General features: G+C 49.1%; 1 protein-coding gene across 1 annotated transcript; it reads left to right on the top strand.

The window, feature by feature from the left end:
- Nucleotides 1-17,090: 17,090 nt before the first annotated feature.
- LOC308532951 (F-box only protein 31-like) lies at nucleotides 17,091-18,633 on the top strand (the record flags this gene model as incomplete). The annotated part of the gene is made up of 1 exon (XM_081110645.1): nucleotides 17,091-18,633. The coding sequence occupies exon 1, from the start codon at nucleotides 17,170-17,172 to the stop codon at nucleotides 18,631-18,633; it is 1,464 nt and encodes a 487-aa protein (XP_080966771.1). The 5' UTR covers nucleotides 17,091-17,169.
- Nucleotides 18,634-19,208: the final 575 nt, after the last annotated feature.

The following is a 19,208-nucleotide window of genomic DNA, read 5'->3' as shown; positions in this document are numbered from 1 at the left end:
GTCCTCAGGCCCCTGCTGCCAGCGTGCCGCCAGGGATGCTGCCCCAGCAGTAACAGTTCCCGCTTAAGCAGCTCCCCCTCAGGAGGAGCAAGGGGTGCTAATAACCACCCAGGGAGAAACGGAATTAGGAGAGAAAGCCTGTCCTGCTGCTGTCACCAGTCTGTGAGCCCCCTGGGGGAACCGGGTGAATTACATGGCAAACTTCTGCCAAATACATGCCCCTTACCATACCCATATGTATGAACTTACAGGGATCACAAACTTCTCTGAGCCTGTTTTCTCATCTATAAAAACCAGGATCTCACTTATAGTGATGTTATGCATTAAATTGTGCCCCCCGCCCCCCAAAAAAAATATTGAAGTCTAAACCCCCAGTACCAGAAAATGTTGACCTTATTTGGTAACCGCGTCATTGCAGATGCAACTAGTTAGAATAAGGTCATACTGGAGTGCGATGGACCCTTGATTCAATATGGTTGATGTCCTTAAAAGGAAAAACACAGGCACCCGTGGGGAGACTGGAGTGACGGCTGTGAGCTGAGGTGCACCAAGCACTGCACTGAGACCACTAGGAGGGAGAAAGAGGACCGGCAGGATTCTCCCCTGCAGGGTTCAGTGGGAGAGCGGCCCTATGTTACCTTGACTTCTATTGTTCTCACCCCCTCCCTCCCCCCCTCACCCCCCCTCCCCCGCCCAGCTTTGTTACGGCTGCCCTGGGAATCAAATACAATGGAGAGTTCCTACAAATAGGAGGAATGATAAAGAAGAGTTTCCATCTCCTGTACCCCAATTTCTGATCTCCCAGTCCTTTGTCAGCACTCAGAAGTGACAGCGTTCCAGCTTCAAGGAGCTCAGGGTCCCCTGGGAAGTGGCAGGGAAATTCCTTGCAGGGTGAACCATAAAGAAACTCCACGTCCTGGTGCCATGAGCAGCCAAGCAACAGCTCTCAAACCAGAGTGATGTGATCAAAGCCTAACTCTGCCTCTGCAGAGAGAGCAGCGACAGTGCTACCCCAGGCGGCCACAGCAGCCGTCAGCCCCCCAGAAGGAAGCCGGCACCCTCAGCGGCCGCTCCCCTCCTGCCCACACCGCCAAGGAAAAACACAAAGGCTGGTCAAAGAGAGCTGGTCAGGCTTGAAAAATAATTTCAGAAAAGTCATAAAATCTTAAAAGGAACTTTGGGCAATGCCCACTGGATAAGGCAAAAGAGGAAAGAGATGCCAGGGCAGGGCTTTTTGAACATGAAGAGCAAAGAACTGCTCTGAGGGAGAGAGTGAGTCAGGAATTCTCGGGGAATGGGGACTGAAAAGTTCTCTCCCTACCCTCACCCCTATGTTCATTTCAGCATTATTCACAATAGCAACCTACATGCTTGTTAATGGTGAATGGGTAAGAAAATGTGATTTTACACACACGATGAAATATTGTTCAGCAGAAGAAAATCCTGCTATTTACCACAACATGGATAGACCTCAAGGAAATTATGCTAAGTGAGATGAGTCAGACAGAGAAAGACAAATGTTGTATGATCTCATTTATATGTGGAATATAATAGAGCCAAACTCATAGGAACAGAGACTAGAATGGTGGTTACCAGTGGCTGGAGGTGGAGGAAATGGGGAGATGTTGGTCAGACTTCTGGGTTTAAGATAAATGAGTTCTGAGGATGTAATGTGCAGCATGATGATTATATGTAATAATATTGTATTATACACCTAACCGTAACCCTAACCATTAAAAAAGGTCATTATGTGATGTGATAGAGGTGTTAGCAAAAGCTACCGTGACACCGATATTGCTATATAAGTATCAAATCAGCACAATGTACACCTTAAACTTACCAAATGTTATATGTCAATTGATATTGTGTTATATCTCAATAAATCTGGGGAAAGTATTTTTTTAAATCATCTTACATTTTCACTGCTGAGAAGGCAAAGAGCTCGGAAATCATTTTACAAAATGGGAACAGAGGCCCAGTGCCAGGAAGCGCTGCCTGAAACTGTGTAGGTAAGTGCGTCACAGAAGCTGTCTTTCCCAAGCTGTCACTCCTGTCACTCTCGTCACTCCCAAGTCTGAACCCAGTTCCTGGACGGGTGCTGGGAGGACAGCCTCCGGGAAACCCAAGAGCAGATCCTAGAAATAAGGGGGGTGGGGCGAGGACCCTCTACAAATTCATCGAGTCATTGTGTCTTCACCCAACACATTTTTCACATCACTGGGTACCATCTGGAATCTCGGTCCTCGATGGCATCCCAGGCCCCTGGCATCGTAGCCTTGTTCTCAGAGGCCAGCCTGGATGGAACACTGTCTCCCTTATGATGCCAGAAAGAAGAGTGTGGCATCCCAGAGCCCCCTGGGGTGTACAGGGAAACATAGCCACGTGGCCGAAAGAAACAGCAACAACAACAGCAAAAACAGTCACCGCACTACAAGCGGGCAAACGGAATCCTTATGAACCTCGGGAACTAGAAATGGAAGAGGAAACCAGATGAAAGAGAGATGGAAACCCTTTACACCTCTATCTACCACCAGGTTCAAAATCAAGTTCAAACTCATCAATCAAACTCCTGGGAAGAGCCTGTGGCTGCAAGAAACCCTGCTGGAGCCACCCCGTCCTTCTCCTGCCTCACCTTCCCCGGAGCAGAGGCTCGCCTCTGCCGGGACCCATGGGCCCACCTGAGCCCTGCAGAAACACTCTTGAAAATTAAAGGATGACTTTGGCAGGTCCCTTCTTTTCTTGTTTAGCGGTGCATGGCCAGAGGGGAGGCTAAGCTGCAACGGTCAGGTCCAGCGGCCCGCCCTCAGTCCGGGAAGTCTATGTGTACGCCAATCACTGGCAAATTTGTCCCTACAGCCAAGAGGTTCCCTGCAGCCCGGGGTAGAATGCCCAGGGAGGCAGAGCCAGGGCAGCTGCTGCTCCTGCACATGCAGGCAGGCAGGAAGGAACAGACAGAGGAAGTGATTGTCTGCGCTGAGTAGGGATGGCTGGGAGGCAGCATGAATGGGGCGAGTGAGACACACACACAAGTCTGGATTTGCACCTCTGTTCTGCCGGCTGGCACCTGTGTGCCCTTATAAGCAAGGTACCTCACTTCTCTGAACTTCCCCTCCTCGCCTACACAGAGGGATGGATCCTGGTACCTTTCTCCCCATGTTCTGTCAGGATTAAAGATTCTGTGCGTAAAGGGGCCTGTCCCGCAATCAGTGAAAGCTGTCGTCATGGACATGGGGCCCTGCCGGGAGGCTGACACTGCACCCCTGCTCTGCACCCCAGTTTCAACCCTGCCCAGGCTGAGGCTCTGAACCCCCTGCAGGCTCTGTGCCTCCCTCACTCCCCCGAAAGGCAGCCCCGGGTTGAGAATGCAGCTCAGCACCCAGCCTTCCTTCCGGCTATCCCACCCCCCTGGGGTTGCCCCAGCATCAGAGGTGGACCTTGACCCTGGTATGCGCCTTGTTCTCACAAATTGCTCCGTGTTCTCACTGAAAGTTTACCGAGCACCTGCTAACTCAGGTTCCTCCTCACACAGACATCCTGCCTGGCTCCCGCCTGGCTCTGATGGCCCCTCTCCCAGAGGCAGAAGCCCCCGTTCAATGGCAGATGCTCTGCTATTCAGAGAGAGCGAGAGCTCCGTGCCAATCCTGCAGCTGGACTCAGCCCACTTCAACCTCCATCACTCCACTCCGGCCCCACGCCTCTTTGGGGTGCCTGCCAGAGCTTAGCAGTCACCTTCCTCCCAAGTCTCCCCCTCTGCAGAGTGTGGCTTAGTGGAATAGACACAGACTGTAAATCGACTGCCCCACACATCTCCTGTGTGACCTTAGGCAAGTTCCTTAACCTCTCTGAACCTCAGCTATAAAATGAGGGGAATAACAGCTCCCATGAGCCATGGAGGAAATTCAAGGGATGGTGTGGATCCTGAGCCTACCACAGTATCTGGCACATCGGATGCTTTCTAAAGGCCAGCTCCCTCCCTCCTGCCTCCTCCCACCCCAGGTGGCCTGTAACTAGTCTTACCTAGATAAAGCCAAGGATATGCCAGTGGTCATTAAAACACACTTGTCACTTGATTCTATAGCCAGGTGGCAGATGACAGCCATTAATTTCTCACATGAAAAATGGCTCTGCTAATTGAAAAACATCAAAAAGATTGAGGTTTACACAAATGTTCAGCTCTGTTTATTTTTTCTAATTTACTTTTCGGCAATCAGTAAGAACTTAATGACGCTCATTTGTGGCTTCCTCCCTCGTCATCGATATGAGTGCCTGCGGGGTTCGAGATGTATATACTGAGAGCGTTCAGCCTGGGCTACACGGCCAGCAGGGAACAGTTACAACACCCTAGGGAATTCCAGGTTCCTCAAAAGCTTAGCTGACACACTCCCTGTTCATTAGGAAAACACCTCGGCTAGGACTTCACAGCGGCTGGATTCTGTCTTCCTTTCCCTAGCACAGATTCCTCTGTCTTGGAAGTCTTTGTTATTGTTTCATTTGGTGTTACATAAAGATAGGCAACATTTATTGAGCAACTACTCTGTGCCAGGCACTTAGTATGCACTTTAAGTGGATCGTCTCCTTTCATGCCCATCATGACACCATAAGGAAGGTACCATTATTAACCCTGCTCCAGATGAGGGAACTGAGACTGGGGGGGGAGTGGGGGGTAGAAATGCAGACACTCAGACATCTGCATTGTGAAATGATTACTAAGGTGAAGATCATTAGCACATCTCAATCTTATGTTGCCAACTGAACCTATGAGTTCATGCAACTCGGAAGTAGCTGAGCCCCAAGGGATGTGGTCCCAGACCCCCCTGGGTGGAGCGGGGAAAACAGCTTTTCCAAGGCGGGGATATTGAAGCTGAGCCTGAGGGTGAGTGAGCGGGAGTTCGCTGGTGATTGTTCCCTCCAGGAGAAGAAAGCACTTTCCAAGTCTGACAGTGAGAGAGCCTATGGTGTTGCCATTTGCCTCGAAACCCCCCATTTACATGAATGAAAAGAGGACTTCTCCAAAACAATGATCTTGGCCCATATCCATCCAAGGGAGCTCAAGACTAGGTATATTCCCTCCGAGAGAGAGAGAGAGAGAGAGAGAGAGAGAGAGAGAGAGAGAGAGAGAGAAGAAGAAGAAGAAGAAGAAGAAGAAGAAGAAGAAGAAGAAGAAGAAGAAGAAGAAGAAGAAGAAGAAGGAGGAGGGGAAGGAGGAGAAGGGAATGAAGAGAAAGAAGAGGAGGAGGAGGGGAGGGAATGGGGCAAAGGAAGGCAGATTGAATCCTTCCCCTTTCCAACATTCCAAAATCCTGTTCTGCAGATCACTCACCATGAGAGACACACCATAGAAATAGAGCTCTCGGAACAAATAAATCTGAGGAATGCTACATGCTACCTCCTCCTCTGGACAGTTCACACCGCTTTTTAACAATTTAAAGGCCTTGAGGAGTCCTGCGGTGAGGAACCTGGGTTCTCCACTCACTGACTACTTTTGCATGCAATACCTGTTTCACATTCCACAGCACCGACGTCAGGGAAAGGCTGCCATCCATTAATTTCACAGCCACCTGGCAAGTGCTGACTCTGACATCAGCCCCAAGGACCGAAAGCTCTTTAATAGATCAGTCTATTGCTGCACGTTTCCTCTGCGGCCCCAAGAGCATCTCCACCGCCCTGGTGAAGCCCCGGGCTTAAGGTTCCCAATCCCCAAGGCGAGGGCCATGCGCAATGAAGCGCGCGCTCACGGTGTGATCCCTGGGTAGAAGGGGGAGGAGGCATGACGGGGGCTGGCTTAACAGAGATTTACTTCCCCGGCATCCTTTGGAATGGATATCCTGCATGATTGAGCCGGGCTTTGTTCAATTCTCAAAGCAATTTGCCAGTAGTGAGAAAGGAGTGCTTAGTAAAGCAAGTTGGTCAGTCCTGGATGATTACTTCTTATTCCAAAACAATTACTATAAAGGTAAAATGGCTTGTGTTGCTGTAAAAAAATATGACTCTCTCCAAACAGTGACATGAATTCCCAACCGGAGCCATCAAGGCCACGGCCAAAGGCAGGCCAGGCACGGGAAGATGTTTCTGCCCAGTCTCACAGGACTGGTTTCAAACAATTCAAAGGACAAGAGAGGGCTAGATAAGTGGAGGGGGTGGGGACAGGTACCTGCTTAGCAGCCTGAGCCCATCCCTAAAGAGAACAAGGGGAGGTAGCAACAACCTTCTTTCACCCGGACCCCCATTTCCATCCACCCTCCTAAAGGAATAGTGCTAAGCAGGGTTTCTCACCGTCGGCACTACTGACATGGGGGGGAGGGTAATTCTGTGTTGTGGGGGCTGTCCTGTAGGATGCTTAGCACATCCCTGACCGCTGTCTACCCACTAGATGCCAGTACCAACCCCCCTACTCCACCAAATTATGATCATCTAAACCAGTGCTTCTCAACCTTCCTAATGCGACCCTTTAATACAGTTCCTCATGTTGTGGTGACCCCCCAACTACAAAATTATTTTCGTTGCTACTTCATAACTGTAATTTTGCTACTGTTATGAATCGTAATGTAAATATCTGATATGCAGGATGTCTTTTCATTGTTACCAATTGAACATAATTAAAGCAAAGTGATGAATCACAAAAACAATATGTAATTATATATGTGTTTTCCGATGGTCTTAGGCAACCCCTGTGAAAGGGTCCTTCGACCCCCAAAGGGGTCGCGACCCACAGGTTGAGAACCACTGATCTAAACTATCTCCAGGCATTGTCGAAGGCGCCCAGGGGGTAGTAGGAAGTGAGGCAAAATTACTCCTGGTTGAAAACCATCGGACTAAAGCACAATGGGCATGCAGGACAGGTCCCACCAGGCCCCTGGACCCAGTACATCTCCAAGAGAGAACTGCTCTGGCCTGGCCTCTCCCAGGAAGCAAAGGGGGGTGCATTCAGAAGCTGCTACTGTCGCCCTTTTGTGGGCACTGAGGGAGCAGGGTGGCCTGAGTGCCTGGGCCTGCTGCCCGGTGGCTGGCATCACAGTGATGGGCCTGCTCTGTAGAGGACACCAATATGGGGGACAGAAGCCAACAGACTTCAGGGAACCTTCCCGACAAGCCCGGGAATCCATCGAGGCTTCTAGGGATCCTCTCCACCTCCCCTTGCTGGCTCCCAACCGTTCCTCTGCTGTTTGAAGGAAGCTGACTTAAAATATAGGGTGTCCCAAAATTCACGCAAGATTTGAATCTTGCGTGAGCATTAACAACAACAACAACAACAAATAAAAGCCTAATTTTACTTGGTTTATTGAATCAGATTCTAATATCTGTTGTCCTTTGATTTCAATCCCTCCAATTTGATAAGCATTACCAAGTACCAATTATGGCCCTCGAGCAGGGACAATGAAGACCACGGCTGTGCGTGTGTGCCAGCAAAGCCGTGGAGGCCATTTACCCGATGTGCTATTCCATACATAACCCTATACTGTATGCTTTATGAATCAATAAAAAAATTACAATTTTTAATTATAAACCTGTGTTTTCTATCAAAATTACTTCTTGCGTGAATTTTGGGACACCCTATAGCAAGGTGTCTGGAGCGGCTCAGTGGTTGAGCATTGACTTATGAAGCAGAAGATCACAGTTTGACTCTCGGTCAGGGCACATGCCTGGGCTGTGGGCTCAATCCTCAGTGTGGGGCGTGCAGGAGGCAGTTGATCAGTGATTCTTTCTCATCATTGATGTTTCTGTCTTTCTCCCCTCATCTCTGAAATCAATAAAAATGTATTTAAAAAAAAAAAGTAGAAAGGTATCTTGTAAGACTCAGGGGCTGGTAGAGTTTAAGAATACTCCCTCAGTGTTCCTCCAGTGGCAACCAGCAGTGCTGTTGCTATACAAGGACCCAAGTCTATATCCTGCAATTTATCAGTAACCTCCATTGAACCCTCCCCCTATGGAGGGCAGAGCGGGGAGTGGAGGTGGGGGGAATGCCTGGCTGGGAGCTGGATGCCGTGGGATAGGCTCCCACGCTAACATCTGCTCAAGGTTGCTTCTCTTCCTGGGCCCTGGTTTTCCCTCGACCAGAAAATGAAGACAATAGCAACACCCACCTCACCAGGTTGTTGTTGTTCGAAGAGGATAATGTTTACAGAAGCACCTTGCAAATGTAGAGCACCGGGCAGATGTTGGTTGTTTTTCTTCACTCAAGAAGAGTTACAAAGGTTGCAAAGCAAATCAATTTTAATTCGCTAGAAGTCGTTGCCGCGCAGACATTGCGGAGGAGGGGACTGGGGAGGAATACCTGCTTTGAATTAGTGACTAAGCACAGCTAAGATGGGGGGAACTAGGCCAGGGCTTTTAAGATTTTAAAAAAGTGAATATTAAACCACCTCTAATTCTTACGTACATTGAGAAAAAACAGCATTGCTCTTCAACAAGGTCCTTTCTGTCTCTTTTTTTTTTTTCCAGTTCTTTAGACCTTGAGGTTCTGTCCCCCACCATCCATTCACCTCATTTCCATTGCTGCTCAGACCCCTCAAGTACTCTTCTTTTTAAAATTGATTTTAGAGGAAAGGAGAGGGAGAGACAGATAGAAACATCAACGATCATTGATTGGCTACCTCCTGCATGCCTCACACTGGGGATGGAGCCCGCAACCTGGGCATGTGCCCTGACCAGGAATCAATCCGGCGACCTACTGGTTCATAGGTCCACACTCAACCACTGAGCCACACCCAGCTGGGCTTAAGGACTCTGAATTGTCATTGCCAGCCTCATCCAGAGCCCCTGTGAAGCATTTAACCGCTCGAGGCACCACACCAGCCACTGTACTGAGAAAAGTATTTACTATTGCTGTAGGAGGGAGAGAGGGAAAGAGCGACAGAGGAAGAGGCGGAGGAGTAAACAGAAGGGGAAACTCGGCCTGACCTCTCTGGGGTTTTACATCTCAGACTGGACACACTGGCCTGGAAATGGAAAGGGGACCTGACATTGATTGGGGACCTGGGTGTCAAGGTGCTTCCCACAGCTCCTGCCTCTAATCCCTGCAGCATTCCTCAGGAGGGCAGCCTTTCCCCAAGTGTGTCCCATGCAATGCAAGTCCCTTCCTTGATTCATTCATTTAACCAATGTTTTTTGTGTTTTCTCTACATGCCAGACACTGGTCTCGGTAGTAAGAAAAGCTAAGATTGCCCGGTGTGGCTCAGTTGGTGGAGTGTTGTCCCATGCACCAACAGGTCACCGGTTCGATTCCCGGTCAGGGTCTTTATCTTCACCTCATCCCGTGTTGCCCACACTTATCTGACCACAACTCTTTGTTCACATGACAACCATAGCATCTTCCCAAACCAGGATTCCAAAGACGACACTTTGGAAAGTGCTGAGACGGGCCTAATCCCCTGTTCTGCAGAAGAGGAAAACTGAGACTCAGAAAGTGTAAATAATTGTCAGAAGTCACGCATGAAGGCGCTGAGCCTGGGCAGTTGACAGGAACTAGCCTGAGAAAGCATCACTCGGCTGAGCACCATATGCTGCTTAACCCTCAGCCAATCAGCAAACAGCCAGCTCCACACCCAGAAGCATCAGCGCCCAGATGATGTCACTGGCACCCTGGGGAAGAAGGAAGTCTCATTCCCTGTGGCTACAACTGCAAAATGACTCTGGTGAGAAAGGATGGGTGGGAAGGCGTGGCCTAGTGAGCAGGCAAGAGGTGCACCCTGGGACCTGCGCCTAGGCATATGCAATGACAACTCTCCTACATGCCTTACTCTGCCTGGTCCAAGGGTGTGGAGAGCAGCTACAGCGATTGGACAGGTTCAAGCCTTGGACTAATGCAGTGGTTCTCAACCTTCCTAATGCCGCGACCCTTTAATACAGTTCCTCATGTTGTGGTGACCCCCAACCATAAAATTATTTTCGTTGCTACTTCATAACTGTAATGTTGCTACTGTTATGAATCATAATGTAAATATCTGATATGCAGGATGTATTTAGGCAACCCCTGTGAAAGGGTCGTTCGACCCCCAAAGGGGTCGCGACCCACAGGTTGAGAACCGCTGAACTAATGAGAGGGCACAGTCCTCTCATTGCTATGTGCAAATCCCAGCTTAGAGGGCAGGGCCCTCCCAGCACACTTATAGCCAACAGCTATAGTTGTAAGCTTGAACCTATGGTCCAAACACGTGGCCCCACATGCCTGAGTGATGTGGGCTTGATAGAGTTCAGGTGCATGTAATTGAGTAGGATCGGAACCCACGAGAACGTTGTAAACATCTTGACCACGCCCTTACTTTGCCTCGTAGAATCTGGCTATAAAATAAAGACACGGCTTGTAGTCCGTGGCACTGTCACTAGCTCTCCATCAGAGAGGGCAGCGTCCCACCCAGGCCCAGCTTTCTTCTCTTGTCTGTCTTTTCTCCTCCTTCACCGCCCCCTCTCAGGCTCACCGAACCTGGCTGAGCTGGCACCACACATAAGGCGCCCTGGGGCTGAGTATGCCATGGCCGTGCCGGCTCGCCACACGAGGGGTCCTCTGGCCCTGAAGTGCTGCCCAGAAGAGACTAGAAGATCTGCTGTCCTCTTAGGCTCGGTGGCCGTCTAGAATCATTTCCTGTTTGAGGGCCTGATCCTTATTCCAACTAACTAGCTCCCCTTCTGAACACTCTGAAGAAAGAGGGGACGGAGGGAGGAGCATTGCCGCGTGGCTACACTGTTCTGTGCTGACTGCTGAGCCTACACTGTAGCATTTAATCCTCCTAACAACCGCCTCTCGTTCCACGGGTGAGAAAATGGAGGTTCACAAAGATGGGGCATCTGCTCAAGGTAAGTATATAGAAGTTGGACAGAAATCCTTTTGCCTCCCTTTGCCTTTTACATGGAGGTGATGAAAAATGGAAGTTTTGGGAGCTTCCAGGGAACTAGCAATGCAAGAGGAAGACTCCCATCTCTTCAGCCTGGGAAACACTCAGCCCTTCCCACGTTCCAGAAAATCTGGGTGCTGAGAACACTTCTAGAAAGGGAACATTTGTTAAATGTTTTATTCACTTACTGGGTTCCATATACCCAACAGTTCTTAAAACAAGTATCGACAGAAAGAGGACATTTCCCTCATCTGTGGACAAATGTAGAAAAACAGTCTTGGAGTTCGCCTAGGAAATGAGTTTTAGGTTTCCTTTTAATGGCCATTTTTATAAATAAAATGAAAGGAGCTCCCCTTCCTGAGATAGCAGAGAGGGGATTTTGTATCCAGGACGTCTCGGAAGCCTCGTGGCTCACACAGAGCCCGTTGCATCCGAGGCATAGGTTCTGCCTTGTACAAGGCGTGACGTTGGTACACGGCTGGCATACCAACTGAGCGGGCGTTGTGCAGACAAGCTGTGAAAGCAGACATCTCCGTTAATATTCCGCCTGGCTGCTCCTGGGCTCACACTTCCTTCCGAATGTGCGTGTGCGCGCTTTGTAAGACTCAGTCACCCCTAGGTGGGCGAGTAACAATAAATCACTCCATCAATTCACTAAAGAACATGGAAGAGGAATTTGCATGTAATGATTGAGTGACCCCCCCGCCCCCAACTTTGCACCAAGTGCATTAGCTTGTGTAAGGCTCAGCCTGAGAGCTGGGCCCTCACCCACCCGCCTTCACCTGTTTACAGATGAGGAAAGGGAGGCTCTGAGAGGTTAAGCTACCTGTGCGGGACCACACTGCACATCCAGGGCCAAGCCAGGATCTCACCTTTCCTGCAAAACTTATGCTCCTCCTCTGCACCATGCTACTGCCTAAAGCAGAGAGGAAGGAGAAGGAGAGGCAGCAAACGCTTCAGGGTCCCAGCCACAGGCACGGCGTCTATGCTGGCCACTTTACACATTCGATGCTTACAGCGACCCCGAAGGCAGATCTTATTATACTCACTTCACAGGTGAGAATGAGAACGAGAAATTGTGCCCTGGCCGGGTGGCTCAGGTGAGTGGAGCATCGTCCTGTACCCCAAAGGGTCTCAGGTCCGATTCCTGGTCAGGGCACATACCTGGGTTGCAGGTTTGATTCCCAGACAGGGTGTGTACAGAAGGCAACTGATCAATGTTTCTCTCTCACACCGATGTTTCTTTCTCTCTCCCTCTTCCTTCCTCGCTCTCTCTAAAGATCAAAAAAAAACATGTCCTCAGGTAAGGATTTTAAAAAAATTAAAAAAGAATGCGAAATTGCTGCAAGATCAGTGGTGATCTGAACCAGGCTGTGTCTGATACCAAATCCTGGGAAATTTGCACCTCACCATCAATACTCATTGACACACTCTGGCCTTCTTTCTCTCCACCCCCACCTCTCTGCTCTCATCCCATCCCTCCCACCCGGCTCCTGACGCACTGCTCCAGGGAGGCAGGAAACAGAAACAGGAGCTAGACTGGTCCTTCGGGCACCAATGCACAAAGAGGGGTCGAAGGGTGAGTATTTGTCTCCATCAGCGGTGGTGAGAAATGATGGATTCCCAGCTACGGCAAAAACGCTTTTCATGTATGGAGTGGTACATACACAGTGGAGGAAAAGGGGGCTTGGACTAAGGAAAAGGCATGCCTTTGTTGCCTCTGGCTTCGTAATTGTGGTCACTTAGCTTCAGTGGTCCCATCTGGAAAGGGCGGTCCACTCAACCAAGCGTCCCTGAAGGCAATTAACCCTGGAAGGAGATGCTCAAGTTGGAAAAGAGGTGGCTTCTAGGGAGAGCAGCACAGTGAGGCAAGCACCTGGCGCCCAAAGCCAAAAGCATCAAGCACCAAGTGGCCACGGGCCATTCACATTAGACTGTACAAGTTCGTCTTTTATACTTGCCTGTCCTACTCCACCCTCCCTCCTCTCGGTTCGCAAAGAGCCATGAACGATGTCTTATAATTTCTAGTCTGTTTAGTTTTGCCTAGACAAGAACCAGTTTGCTTTAATTTTTTGTCAGATTATATTTTGTGATTCCCAGTTTCAGTTCTCTACATTTATTTAGGGAAGCATCTTCAGAATGATGAAACACGTGTCTAAGTAAGTGTTTCCAAAATGAGTCTTCATCTTCTTGCAAGAAGCAAGAGGTCTCAGCCTACCGTTCTGTCCTGGTCTGTTTTTCCCTGGATATGTGCACAGCAGGCTGCCTCGGGCCATGACCCCCTGTCACAGCAGCCATCCATTTATTTGTTAGTTCCCTCATTCACTAAAATGTGTTACTTAGTTATTTATTTAACAGTCACCAAGTCACAGGCTGCGTTGGTTGCTTGGGAAACACGGTCACGGATGAGCAAAAATAGACACTGGCCTTCTCCCTGTAGAATGTAAAGTCTAGTGGAGGAGAAAGAAATTAATCACATGCAAAAATATTTATAATTAAAAAACATGATAAAGGAACAGTCCATGATGCTTTAAGAGCAAATAACACAAGGACCTGGTTGAAGACAGTGATGTTTGATAGGTGATCTAAAGGTGGGGTTGGAGTGGTTCCAGAACAGCTAGATTTGCATTTCAAGAAGAACCCTGAATTCCGGGCCAGTGGTGTGGCTCAGTGGTTGAGCACTGACCTATGAACCAGGAGGTCACAGTTCAATTCCCAGTCAGGGCACATGCCCAGGTTGCAGGCTCAATCCCCAGTGTGGGGCATGCAGGAGGCAGCAGATCAATGATTCTCTCATCACTGATGTTTCTATCTGTCTCTCCCTCTCCCTTCCTCTCTGAAATCAATAAAAATATATCCAAAAAAAAAAACAACAGCGTCATGTCAAAAGGACTCAGGAACCAACATGAAGAAGCTTCCGCTAGCCAAAATGGGACAAGTTGAGCTTCAATGATAATGACTGCAATAGATTAAAACCCATCTATATATGTAAATCCATAGTTTGTAATGATATTTAAAAAAAAAAAAAAGATTGGTCACCCTGAGAGGAGGATAGAAAGCTAACTTGTCATCTTGGAAACTAGTAGGTAATGGGAAATAATTCAGCATTTATCCTGCCTTTCCTATAAGACTGTACCACTGGGTAGTCAAATGATAAATGAGAGTATCTCTTCATAAAAGTATTCCAACTAATAAATAGGAAAATAATGGTAGAATTAGAATATTACTATTCTGCAAGCCCATGAAAAGAAAAGCCACCAGACATTATATACCTCCTATAGTCATAACTAAGATAATTTCTTGCATGAGAAATTATCCTTTGTAGAAAGTGCAATAGTGTAAAAACTCATTAGTATCTTGTCAGTGATATCATATCCACCATAATAAAAATGGACAACCTTCCGAACAAAGCCAGAGCTGCAAGGGAAGCCCGGGTCCCGGGGGCCAGAGGGAAGCCGGTGCCAGCAGCCGGGGGAAGGAAGGCCTACTCTGCATGAATTTCGTGCATCGGGCCTCTAATATATATGTATTGATCTGAGGTCACAAATCCAGTAAATGGTAGTCAGAACCCCAGGTGTCCTGACTCTGAGTCCAGTGCTATATATATATTACAATGCCTGTTATAAGAATTAAATGATTCTGCCTTTTCAACTGTATAAACTTAGGATACATCTTATTTCAAATGAGAGGGACTCAAAAGTAATTCCACTCAATGGACAATAAAGTGAACCCCCAGCTGAAGGCTCAGGGCACCCACTGCACAGATGAACCTTGCAGCTTCCTGATCCCTCCAGAGACAGACCTGCATCCCCGCGGTCTCTGAGCGACAGGGAGAGGTTTGGCCCATGGGTTTCAGGAGACTAGCACCAGGCAGAATTCTGGCAGGAGGAGGAAGAGGAGCAGCAGGAAAGAGAGAATTTACAGACATGAAAGTCAATCTCAGTCGGGCAGACAGATTCCCAAGGGAAATACCATTCATTGCAGAGGCCACTTTGAGAGTGGAAGGAGCACTGGACTCAGAGTCAGGACACCTGGGGTTCTGACTGCCATTTACTGGATTTGTGACCTCAGATCAAGTCATTTAACATTTCTGAACTCAGCCTTCCCAGGGGCTTAAAAGGGTTAATAACACCTGCCCTGCCTACCGCCCAAGGCTGCTGTAGGGTCGAATGAGAAAATAGTAACAGCTGGCATTTATCCAATGCTTGCCAGGTGACGGAAATGGGCTACATGCTTTATATGCTGTAGTGCCTCTTAGTTCTCCATCAGCCCTTTGGGGTGGCCTCTATTGTCCCTCTTTTATGGGGGAAGAAGCTGAGACTTAGAGAGGAGAATTTGTCCAAGTTAAAGCCAGCGTTTAAAAGCAAGTAGCTTGCTCCTCCATGCTACCTCAAAGGCAGCAGCCTCTGTTGATCTATGGACCTGCCTTTGACCTTCCTACACAGATTTCTTCCGAGGGCAGTGCTATCTCTGGCTCTCAATCCTGGGAGAGAAAAGATGATTGGATCTCTTCACGAGCCGATCAAGCCCTCCTAGCACCATACACCAGCTGCACTCACATTCCCAGGTTCTCCTTGACCCACCAGACACACATGTACCCTTGGAGACCATCCCTCAAAATCCCATCAATACAGGATCCTAAAAGAAGAGTCTTTACACCCATTACCCCGTTACATACCAATAATAATACAGGGCTATTCTTCTTCAGGAGGGATTGAGAAATTTTAGTGTTTAAATGATCAAAGTCAGTGTCTGTGGCAGATGGAATTTACACCCCCCTATCAAATAAACCACCCTAAATGTCTATTCCTGACAAAAGGCAAATCAAATTCTTCCCAGGGCACTAAGAGGACCCTCCAAAGGTGAGAGTGTTTCTCTGGTAGGAATCCAGAAAAGTGAAGAGACGGGATCTAGCTGCTCTCAACATGAGAATGGAAGCCTGTCTGAATGGGCAGGGCCAGTCTCAGCCCATGGGAAAATTATGTTCATAGTGGGCAGATCCTGTGAACTTTTTTTTTTTGAGGGCATCCATTCACCCAAGGAACTAACAAGGTTAGTCACTTGAAAGTGAAGAACTGAGGTCAACTGAAGGTGAAGAACTCGAGTCCATCCTTGCTCACAGGTAGGAGCCCATTCCTACCCGGGGCCTGAGAGATTTGGCAGAGGCTGGGTAAGGGCTGAGCATAGAAGAGATTTCCCTTGTGGAGTTCAAGGTCAAGTCAACCTACAGTCAATAACTCTGCTCTAAACTATAATACCACTCAACACTCACTAGGATGGCTATAATATATTTTTTTTAAAAGCACTCATGAGAATGTTTAAAAATTGGACCCCTTGTACAATGCTGGTGGAAATGTAAAATAGCGGGGCCACGTTGGAAAACGTTTTTGGCAATTCCTCAACATGCTAAGCATAGAGTTATCAGATGACCCAGAAGTTCCACTTCTAGGTACATACCCAAAAGAAATGGAAACATGTTCACACAAAAAAACTTGTACACAATGTTCATAGCGGCGTGTCGTAAGTGTTTCCCTCCACGTCCTGCGTGGTTCAGGGTTCGGGTCTGGAAGAGGAGCCGCACAACAAATGAAAAAGAAAAGACACGAGTTAATTTGGGAATATTGGGGGACCAGGCGGCAAGTCCAACTCAAGAGGAAGGACTTCCACTGTGCTCAGGCCTCACCAAGCTTCTTATGATAAACAAGGTAGTGGTTACCAAAGTTACACTTTTCTTGTGAGCTTCACTTGTTTTTGTTCTTGTGAGTTTCGCTTGTTTCCACCATGGTTATACTTCCTGCACTTCCTCAGCCCATTAGATTCCCAGATAGACCTAGGGAGTGTTATAAGGTTAAGCCTAATTAAGCTAAGAGGACTGTGCCCTCTAAGCTGGGAATTGTTTGTGACTTTGCCCACAGGTCAGTCCGAGGCTTAACCCTATATCAGCTTCCCACAGCGGCGTTATTCATAAGAGCCTCAAACCGGAAACAACCCAAATACTCATCAACTGATGAATGGGTAAACAAAATGTGGTATACCCATACACTAGAATATAGCATACATAAAACTTTAAAATGTTATGCTAAGTGAAAGAAGCCAGTCACAAAAGACCAGATATTATGACTGCATTTATGTGAAATGTTTCCCCCCCCCCCCTCCCCCAACTGGGAAAGGGAGGTGAGGACTGTTAATGAGTATGGGTTTAAAGTCCTACAATTGGCTCCTCTCTGAGGGGGCGTGGCTAGCCCTGGGGGCGTGGCTGGACTCCCGGGCGGGATGAGCCAGTTTAAAGCCCGGTTGAGGAGCAGCAGCCCACACTGTGCTGGCTGTTTCACGCGGAGGCATGGAGGAGTGTGCTTGCCTCTGTGGCGTGGGCTCTGCGCGGGGATGTCGGTGTCGTCAGAAGCGCCAGCGCCCAGCTGAGAAGGCAGCGGCCGAGGGCAAGCCGGCCACCCTGGCCCCGGCAGAAAAGCACGTCGAGGCAGACGCGGCAGCGCGGTGCTGTGCGGAGAGGGGAGGAATCGCGAGCCCCATGCCGCCCCCGCCGCCCCAGCGCTGCTCGCTGCAGGACCTGCCGGTGGAGATGCTGGTGGAGATCTTCGCCTCCCTCCCGGGCACCGATCTGCCCAGCCTGGCCCAGGCCTGCACCAAATTCCACCACATCCTGCACATCGACAGCATCTGGAGACAGCGCTGCCGGGAGGAGTTCGGCGTTCGTGAAAACTTGCAGAACCTGGAGATGATCGGTATGTCTTACCGAGAAGTCTATGCGAAGCTGTTCCACCCATACAGACACATTTTGGGATTGTGGCAGCTAGATAATGACTATGGAACATTGCTGAATGTCGTGGTGGATGGCCTATGCATTACTGGTTGGACGTACAGGCCTTCCCTTAACACCGATGTGGATGGCCCAATACATTTCAAGCCCTCATTCAGAATTCGCCTGACGAAGCGGAAATCAGCCGCGGTGGAGTGCATGGAAGGCCGTATCAGCAGGCCCCACCACCGCCATGTGCAGATTCGGAAGGACAGGTTCACCACCCAGTGCAAGCAGACAGACCATCGAAAGGATTCACCAATGCGGCTTAGGGGAGAATGGGGGCGGGCGCTGGTGCAGGAGGATGGACAGCAGTATGACTGCCTGACCTACCGCCGCCTCTACCTCCCGCCATGCCACCCGGACGACCTCATCAGGCCAGGCCTCTTCCAATACAACTACGATGCCTTAAGCCTAAAGATTGCCATGCTCAGCTTCCATGGGAAGTATGCCAGGGTCACGGGAACAGACAAGGCGTTAGAGATCCATCTCATGCACCGCATCCAGCTGCGAGATGGCGAGATCTTCCGCAACTTCAAGGAGCTCTCCCGCATGGTCCAGGAGATTGACAAGCAGGTGATCCGGGAGCAGCAGCAAGAAAACGGGACTGAGGAAAGCGAGGGCCATGGCTGGCAGAGCCCTGCCCAGCCCAGCCTCTGGGAGTCCGGGGCTGCAGCTTTGGAGGAGCAGCCTGTCCCGTTTGTTCTGCCTGTGGGCGTGCGCTCAGGAGACCAGAACTACCCCCGAACCTGCAGAATGTGTTTCTATGGCGTGGACACTCTTATTGTTACCTTACGTGGCTTCACCTTCACCAGGCGCTTCCCTGGAGTCTTCATCCTGTTCGATGAGAACCACTTCGGGTTCATCTGGCTGGAGGTGAAATACTTCTTCCTGTTCGGCAGAGTCCAGCACACCTTCCAGAATGTGGAGGCACCATCTCCGCAGGCCTTCCTGGAGATGCTCAAGAACATTCAGTCCATGCCCTAACCGGTTTGGCTCAGTGGATAGAGCATCTTCCTGCAGACTCAAGGGTCCCGGGTTCAATTCCGGTCAAGGGCATGTACCTTGGTTGCAGGCACATCCCCAGTGGGGAGTGTGCAGGAGGCAGCTGATCGATGTTTCTCTCTCATCGATGTTTCTAACTCTCTGTCCCTCTTTCTTCCTCTCTGTAAAAAATCAATAAAATATATTAAAAAAAAAAAAAGAATTAGAACATTCAGTCGGGACGCCCTGGGAGGAGCAGCTTGCATGCACTTGAAGATTTGACCTTCTGACCAGGTTACCCACCTTTGTTTTTTTAATCCTCACCCGAGGATATTTTCCCATTGATGTTTAGAGATAGTGGGGGAGAGAAGAAAGACAGAAATACTGATGTGAGAGAAACACATCAGTTGGTTGCCTCCTGCCCAAGCCCGGACCAGGGCCAGGCTGGGTAAGAGCCAGCAACTGAGGTAGAAATAAACCTTAGACCAGTGGTCTCAATCTTCCTAATGCTGAGACCGTTTAATACAGTTCCTCATGTTGTGGTGACCCCCAATTTCATTGTTACCAATTGAACATAA

The sequence above is a fragment of the Myotis nattereri genome (assembly GCF_964212035.1).
Source record: "Myotis nattereri genome assembly, chromosome: 16".
Lineage (NCBI taxonomy): Eukaryota > Metazoa > Chordata > Mammalia > Chiroptera > Vespertilionidae > Myotis > Myotis nattereri.
The sequence above is the reverse complement of the archived record's forward strand: the minus strand, read 5'-3'. Positions and strand labels throughout refer to the sequence as shown.